Source organism: Antrostomus carolinensis, unplaced genomic scaffold, assembly GCF_000700745.2.
Source record: "Antrostomus carolinensis isolate BGI_N321 unplaced genomic scaffold, ASM70074v2 scaffold22228, whole genome shotgun sequence".
NCBI classification, from domain to species: Eukaryota; Metazoa; Chordata; class Aves; order Caprimulgiformes; family Caprimulgidae; genus Antrostomus; species Antrostomus carolinensis.
In genome coordinates this window covers 5,701-14,360 of record NW_010331203.1, presented here as the reverse complement: position 1 = coordinate 14,360, position 8,660 = coordinate 5,701, and the positions used below count along the sequence as shown (strand labels likewise).

Here is an 8,660-nt window from a genome sequence, read left to right as displayed (position 1 = left end):
TAAATAAGGATCCTAAAGGATGAGAAAACATACACTATATTATATGAAAACTGCCCTGACTGTAAGGGTATTGAAGAATCCTAGTGATATCTCCCAGACTGGGTGTATTTCAAAATGGGTCTGCTGCCTAATCAGTTAAGAATGGTTTAATGACAGTTGATTTTGCCTTCGAGCCAGGGAATGGCCTGAATGGCCTCCTCAGATACCTTCTAGATCTTCCTTCTGTGACCCTATAAGCTTCCTCTAGGCAAAAAACAAATAAAGAGAGAATAAGGGAAACAAAACCAACTAAGAATAAAAGTGTTTGAAGTGTCTGACAATAAAACACATCCTAGCAACATTTTGACAGTATCGCTAGGTAGCTGTGGTACAATTGTTAATTATAAAAAAGCATTAAAAATTGTTGAATATTTGTGAGGGAGGAGGATTACATATTATGTAAACTTTCTTGTATACCAGTTACTGTGGCAGATGCTAAACAAAATGACTGGAGATAAACATAAGAACACCTGGACAATTACAGAGTCCTCAAAAAGTTGAGGGAGGAGGGCTCCAGTATGCCAATGTAAATTTTTAACAGATCTTAGACTGTGTGTGTACAAACTGAAACAGTATTAATGTAAAAAGGTCATTATTTTAAAAGGATAAATAGTTAAGGATAAATGTTACAGTGTGCATGATATCAATCCCAAATAAACGGAAAAGTTGACAGATACTTAACCGATATATGTTTAAAAGAAAGATAAATAATAACATAAGTCAGTATTTTGTGTAAGAATGGGTTTTAGCAACTAAAACTTCTTAAAATTCCTGGTTAAATTAAATGGATAATGGAAAATGCTTAGATTTTGATAAGGCACTTAAATCAGTAGTACAACATCCTGACTGAAAAAACAAAAACTGTAATAGTTCAGTAAAGCATACATAAAGAATCATCACTTAGTTGGTCAATTCATAGGTCTATTTTCTATCAACTCTAAGAACACAAAACATACACGGTGTTATCCAACATCATCGTTTGTGAATTGGAACTAAGAAAAAATTTCTTGCTTATGGAATAGTATTCAAATTACAAAAAGACCATCTGAGTAAAAATAAGGAGGAAGGTAAATTAACTACAGTGGATCACCTAATAACCTGGATCCATTCAAATGAAATGGCACAAAGATAGCCAAGCACAAACATACATATCTATGTGGGGAGAAAAGAAAAAAAAAAAAAAAAAAGGTCAAAGTTTCAGAATGGTGCACTGCAATTTGGAAGGTTGCATGACTATAAAGGTTTTACAGCTCCTACTAGACAAGCAGCTCAGCTTCAGTTTCTCTTACAACATTGTAGCCCAAAGGCCTAACACACTTCTTGGCTACGTGAACAGAGCAGCTGTGATTAGCAGTAGGAAAGTAATTTTTAATTTGGAAATCTGTAATAATGCCTAATAATGAGAGTAACCTCCACTGAGAAGTCTGCAAAACTAATACTTATGATAATTAGTAACAAACGTAAAACCAATTTTTTTCAAGGAATTAGTATATTAACTATTGTATTTTTTCCTGAAATATATCAAAAGATAAACAGGTGAAAAAGCACCTATAGGTAAAGACTCTACCATTGTTATGAACTTTCTCAATTTAAGAAAATAAAGAAAAATTTGAAGCTAAAGCAACATGAAAGCCTGTTTATTTTTGTAGTGACACTGACTTGGAAATTTACAAGTAAAATTAATTATCGACATGTACTTTTTGCTGTTTCAATTTTTAACTTACTTGAATTCATAATTCACGTTCATAATTTGATTTTACACATTTATACTCCACCCTAGCCCATCAGTGTTAGTTCATTATTTGATGGGCTCAGCTCAAAAATAAAATTGCATGATCATTCTAGTAATACAAGAACCAGTGGATACCTGATGGTGAAACAGCAGGTTTAAAACACGCCAAAAGAAATAAATTTTCACAGAATCTGTAAGAGGAATGTGTGACACATTAGCACTGGAAGTTATAAAGAAATAAAAAGGGTAAGAAGGTTTAAAGTGGATTCATGGAGGGCACTTCCATTTGTGGCAGTTAATGTGGTACAGATACATTGTGAAATGTATAGACTCAAGAAATCTTTAGACACTCTGCTTCTGGAAACTCATATGATATATCCACAGAAAAGTCATGTCTTGGCTGCCAAAAGTTTGTAATTTTTCCCTAAACACCTGTTACTGGCCACTGCTGGGAGACAAGACAGTGGGTTAGACAGACCTTTGCTCTAATGTGCAATGGTCCTTGTTCACCTTTAACATGGATGCTCAAGTTGAACCCACTGCAGGCCTTAATGTGAAGGCACTAGCTGGGCATCACATTGAGATAGGGATCCTAACATTTAGCAGAACATGTAGGGTGCTTGAAATAATGAAGTGCCCGACAGGACTGTTTGCCAATCAAATGGAGAATTCACAGCTTTTCTGATCTGGGAAAAAATGCATCCATTGCCGCTAAAATGTAAACCAGACAAGTTGATGATACCGTTACAGTGGAACAAAATTTACTTACATCAGTATTACAGGAGCGATACCGCTTCCTTTCTCCAAGACAGTATTTGCCTCCACCTGAAGGGCTGGAAAAACATGTTTTATGTGTTAGTATATGTATTTGTACAAACACAAGTTCATGAGATGTACTAATGTATTACTAGGATAAACACAAGTCCAAGAGGTATACATTATATAAATAAAACTAAAAGTACATGGAAGTTTTAAGGTGAGAATTTAAAATATTTTATTTAATAAGAATTGTAGCATTGACTTGAATTGGAGCAGATACAAAAAACCAATAATGGCTACTTGAAAATAGTCACTCATATAGTATTTGTCTAGTTTGCATAGATCTCGAGCAATACAATTTAATTTTATTTTGAACATACTAAAAAGGCATTGTTTTCAATTATTTGCCTGCTTTGAAAAACTGGAATGAGAAATGTGTAAACAACCTATGTGATACTGTTTTTAAAATCTTCTCATATTACACTTGAAATACAACAAAATTAAGAAATACTGCTTGCTAAATCCTGGAGCCACCAAAGACTGAATTTTCTAGTTCAAGAACCTGATTCTGATTTGAATTGAGCAGTATTAAATCTGAGGAAACTCCAGAGTAAGCAGGTTTCTATTAGTGTAAGACATTGGCTCTTAAATTCCCAAACTGTTCAAAAACCTTATCTATCTTCCACAGAGGTCAAATAATGAATTAATACTGACTTAAATGGAAGGTTAATCAGGTATAAGTTCTTTGGTTCATAACTTGAAAGCAAAAAAGAGAAAACATTTGGTGTTGGTTTTATAATAAAGAAATAAAATAATTAACAATTAACTAAAAAGAAAATCAATACTATTTTCCACACTGCAGATATTTAATCAGACAACACTAACCTTGAACCAAAACAAATTTTTTTCTAATGCACACATACCCCTTCCCAAAATACACTTCCTTACTGTACAGTTAAGTATTTAAAATTTAATCACCTTTCAACATACCAACCAATATATGTGGTGTTAGGAGTAGGTTAAAAAATCTTAGGAAATTACTCATGCTCCAAACAGACATGTCACTAGCATTTTTACCTACCACTGTGAAAAAAAAAATCAATTTATTCTCTCAGTAACACAGTCTGACATGTTATTGATGCATATGGAGAATTTTTGCTTTTAAACCCATTCAGTAAGTAGTACTATTTGCCAGATTTGATAGTTATTGCTAATGATAGGAGGTGAACAGATCACCTTGAGCAGCTGTAATGTGACATTATGGCATCTGTCCTGCGGTGCACAGTGGAAAACTGATGTACAGCCTGACTTGCAAAACATGGGTATAAGCAACAAAGAACCTACATATACAGAGAGGACAAGATAAGACAGGAGTGACAAAAGTCACAGAATGGATTTTCATGAAAGAAGCACAAAAGCTTAATGTTTTCAAGAAAAAGTGGTCTTAAAAACTAACAATGGTGATGGAAACAGCGATTATGGGACATGATGAGAACAAAGTACAGAGTAATAAAACTATTCTTTTGTAGTGACCTACAGCTGTGATGAGGTAACCAGAACAGGACAAGCAGCAAGAGAAAAAAGAGATTCATTCAGCAAAGAACGGCACTGGAAATAAATAAGCACTCCTCATCTGAGAAGTACTAGTGACAGAGAGAGGAGCACTTACCTGACAGACCTGTGGAACAGTGCTCCAGACATTGTAACGCAGACAGGTGACAGGACCAGTACAGCTATACACAAGAGATCACGCTGTAGCGGAGAAGCCAGCCCCTCATGAGAGAGAGCAGATGGACCAATAGGGGAGTGGTGGCAAGGAGAGAAGTTGATGAATTGCTTTAAGAGTCAATGTGAAGTCACAACTAAATGTTGGACATGACAGCATGTGAATGTATTGTATGCAACAGAGTATTACTAACTATGGTTTAGATGTAAGCAGTTGTATGCAAAAGCTTGGAAATACTGTGTTGGGGTTTTTTTAGTATGTAACTGTCAATAGTTGTTTTATACCCTAGACAAGCATTAGAGGTAGTATGTCCTAAGCAAGAAGTCTATCAAAGGCATAATTTAAATATATTTTGCATGAACAGCAAGTTGCAGAAAGAAAACCATTCTGGTTACTGCTAAATATAAATCCAGTTATCTTTAAAGTATATAAGATACATTAAAAATGTTAAAAGTATGTCTAGTGAACTTCTCCTGTTTAAGTGTTTCTGTCTGCTATTTTGAAGACAAATGTTGGCAAACTAGCAAAAAATTTTTACAGATAACACGTGAAACCACAGTTTTGAGTAATTTCCAAATGTGTCTTTTTGTTGGCTTCGGCTTACTTTAGCTACTTACGCTGGACTGTCACAGTGTCTTATAGATGAGGAGACTCCTCCTCCGCAGGTCCTGCTGCACTCTCCCCATATTGACCATGGACCCCAATCCCCATCTATGCTCTGGGGCCAAGTGCCAAAAGGTACGCACTCTCCCTGATAACACCACTGAAAGATTTAACAAAAAAACCCACAAAATTAGCTTCCAGGCTGACAGAGTTATCAGGACAGAAAAAAATAAAGGTCAGGCAATGACCAATTATAGGCATTAACATTCTCTGTAAAGATAGCAAGACTAATATTTTACTTTTTCTAGCCATGTTTAGACATTGGTGAGGGTGTGTGTGATTTGTTAATTGTCTTCACTAAGTCCTGAATTACAGGTCCCTAACACACACTAGAATTTAAAGCAAGCTTAAAATAAAGATCTTTTTCTTTCTTCATACAGCCTCCTTAATGTTTCATATTAAAGCTGCTTACATTCTTTTCAACACTAAGATTCATTTCTAAGATTAGTTTAGTAAAGCACTCTCCACTTAGGATTCATGTAAGGGCTTCATTATGCAGAATTAAAAATTTCCCCCAATAGTATTTTTAAGAAAGTATTCCCTTACATTTTAAAAAAGGAAATCGGGACAAGGTTACAATGGAAGACGAATTTGTTGCAGTACTTCATTTATACTAACCCTACAGACATAATAAAAGTGGTGCCAAAGCATTAGACATGGTAGGGAAAATGATTGTATCACAGTGACTGGCCACTTGCTCAGGGACAGAATGAACATGCATACTTCCACTCATGCAAGCACTTAAACTTTGCAATATTGTTACATACATCGGACATACAAAATAACATACAATTTGCACAAAGGGCTAATTGCTAAAGTAAATTTATTGTTTCCTTAGTCAGAAACCTTTTTTAAACCATTCAGAAATAATCCTGGAGTCCATAGTTTGATCCATACTCTGGTGTCTACTGCATCACTGAGAATCTTGTATAGCTCAGTTAAATACCCTTTTCCACCATTATAGGCTTAGGTGACAGCGTAGAGCACAGCCTTAGGTTCAGTGACCTGAATCTGCACACTAAAAACCTTCAGGTAGAAATCTACTGTGGAAAATTTCAACCCAAAGAGTTTAAAGTTAGGTAAGTTTATATAAGCAACTGAAATAAGGTTTTAAAATAGAGTGTTAGGCCATCTTCATTGTAGAAATCCCTCACAACTCTGCCAATAAGATATTAATGCACATTGCATCAAATTTTGCTTTGAGTTCATAGTTACACCTAACTTACATTACTGTAACTAAAAGCAGAAACTGATCATCCAAATATGATGAACTACTCTGAGATCTTGTTAGGCCTTTAGAGCAGGTAACATTTATTATATACTTGACAGAGCCCAGCAAAATAGGGCCTAACTTGGTTGTGGCCTTTAGGCGTGACTGCAGTACAGATGTAATAATAATAACAACAACAACAACAACAAAAAATAACAGTAATAATAATGTGTTATAGACTTGTGATCTATTATTTTCTCCTTAGTGTATGGTAAAAAGAACTACATATTTGGAAAGAGCTCATGTTTCCTGTTTTTTTTGCTATCAGGAACTAATTATTTACAGGAACCTTCAAAGCTGCAGTTTACAGATACAGTTCTCTGTTGTTAATAGGCATGAATAGTCTACTTTTGTAAAATAGGATGGAGTCTCTCATTTCTTTCTGAAATCTAATGATGGAACAAGATACTGATGACTGGAAAAAGGTGTTTTGTAGAGAGCAAATGGATTAAAGCTTCTGGCAAGCTGACACAGCAACAATGTCTTAAAGGATCTCAACTCCTTCACTGTAGTCTCACAGTTTCAAAAAATATAAACTGAAGTAAATTGCTCCTTGCAATTTACAAGGAGTGGGGGCTCCAAAATAAACCTAGGCTGCTGATTTAAAGGAAGAACTTCTAACATTTTCTATTACACTAATAAAAGGTAACATTTTTGGTAGAATGCAAAGGTCTCTCCATTTTCATTGTCTTATTATAAGCACTCTATTTTTTCAAATGACCACTTCAATGAATTTATTTAACATGGTTTACCAATATTTCCAAACTCAGCATGGAAAAGCCATCAGAATGATGCTAGGTCATGGGCCCTGAATGAAGCTGTCAACAAGCATTAATAAACTGTGACAGCTGCCCAAAAGCTTTCATTCTTTTTGTTTAAACATCAGTTTGCAAGTCAAAATGCAATGTAATCTTTGTTGAAACTAGCTCAGCTAGCATGGCAAAAGTCAGATGAGAATAGATGTCAGTAGTTGTTGTTAGGGAAAAATCCAGTCTGGAGCAGTAAATCTTATGGACAGACACAGCAACTCTCAGACAGACAGTAGCAATTGTTTAATATAATAAGCCCTCTTCACTTTGTACAGACTTGCATAAAATATGTTATCTTGAAAAAAGGCTTATGGAATTAAATTTTTTCCCCAGTACATATCCTGTAAATTAATAATTTAAGTATTTTTCTTTGTTCTTTAAGACCTGTATAGCTTTCGCCTTCTAATTGAGAAACACTCATTTACTATTAATCTAAAACTAAGTTTCAGATCTTTCTTAAAACTACAGATATGCAGACATTGTTTTAAAATCAAAGTTCCCATGTTAAGATAGATAAATAGCACTAGCCTTATCTACTGCAACACTGACTTTCTGTACTTTCTGTTAGGTAGAGTTTAACAGACTGCACGGCAAAATCCTTTAAAGCTAAATGGTTATGCAAATATGACTGAATACTAGAAGAGTAACTCAAATTCGAAACAGAAAGGTCACTGGGAAACATGGGCTTTTAGAAAACACTTTTATTAAGGCAACAATTTTTCTATATGCTTGTATGATTCAGCTTGTATCTAAACTAATAAAGATTTTTTTTCCTTCTAACAAAATAACAGAGTTCAGGCTCTAGATCTACGTCACACATTTTCAAAGTCCATGTCAGACCAAAACTTGTAACAGTTCTTTAGTGAAGAGTGCTATAAAATTTAACACAGATTAAACTAAAGAGGTTTTTTTAAAAAAATTACTCAAAAAATATACAGAGAGTATGTAACAGGGTTGGTTTTTTGTTGTTTGTTTGGTTGGGTTTTTTTATCCAGGCTGTAGAATTTTATAGCAAGGCTAAATGTTTTATGAAATTATATATATAAAATAATTGTGAAATAGTTCTGTAGGATACTTCCAGAAGGATGCAGATGTATTCTTAAATAATAGCTCTTTTTTTGAACTCTTGTAGTTCCTCATAAGTACTTTAATTTTCTACTTCCTTCTTCCTGTAGCCTTTAAACAATAAAATGGTTCTTCAAACAGTAAATTATTTGTACTCACCCCCTTTTCAATGCTCCCTGTTTGGCAAAGAGTACCTTCAGCTGCTGGAATGCTGTTGGTAACACAGCGGTTACTTTTGCTGAGGCACCAGAGCTCTCTACACACTTCCTAGGAAAGAAGGCAGAGGCAAGTTGATCAGAACAAATGCCTAAAATTGCTTCCAGTCCACATACACACATATACACAAATTTGTTTTGAACAGAGACTATTAAGAACTGCGTGGGAGAGACAAATCTATAGATGGTTGTGAAATATTCTGGAGCAATTTCAAAGCCACTGTATTTTACCTAAGAATATTCCACAAAAAAAAAATCTGCAAGTATCCAATTGTAGACTACAAGAATGTGTTTTTTTCACACCTGCCATGCAAGTAATGTTTTATAGTTGCTTTTTTCTTGATTAGTGCTAATTCTGGGCCTAGTCTATTTCAGTGTTGCT

General features: G+C 34.6%; 1 protein-coding gene across 1 annotated transcript in view; it reads right to left on the bottom strand.

Annotated features, from left to right (window-relative positions):
* LOC104528992 (A disintegrin and metalloproteinase with thrombospondin motifs 6) overlaps positions 1–8,330 on the bottom strand; it is a gene marked incomplete at both ends in the record, with an annotated part of 26,280 nt that extends 17,950 nt beyond the window's left edge. The window contains 3 exons of the mRNA XM_010173157.1: positions 2,541–2,604; positions 4,874–5,019; positions 8,223–8,330. Coding sequence (XP_010171459.1) covers positions 2,541–2,604; positions 4,874–5,019; positions 8,223–8,330 — 318 coding nt within the window. The remainder of the gene's footprint in view (positions 1–2,540; positions 2,605–4,873; positions 5,020–8,222) is intronic.
* Positions 8,331–8,660: the final 330 nt, after the last annotated feature.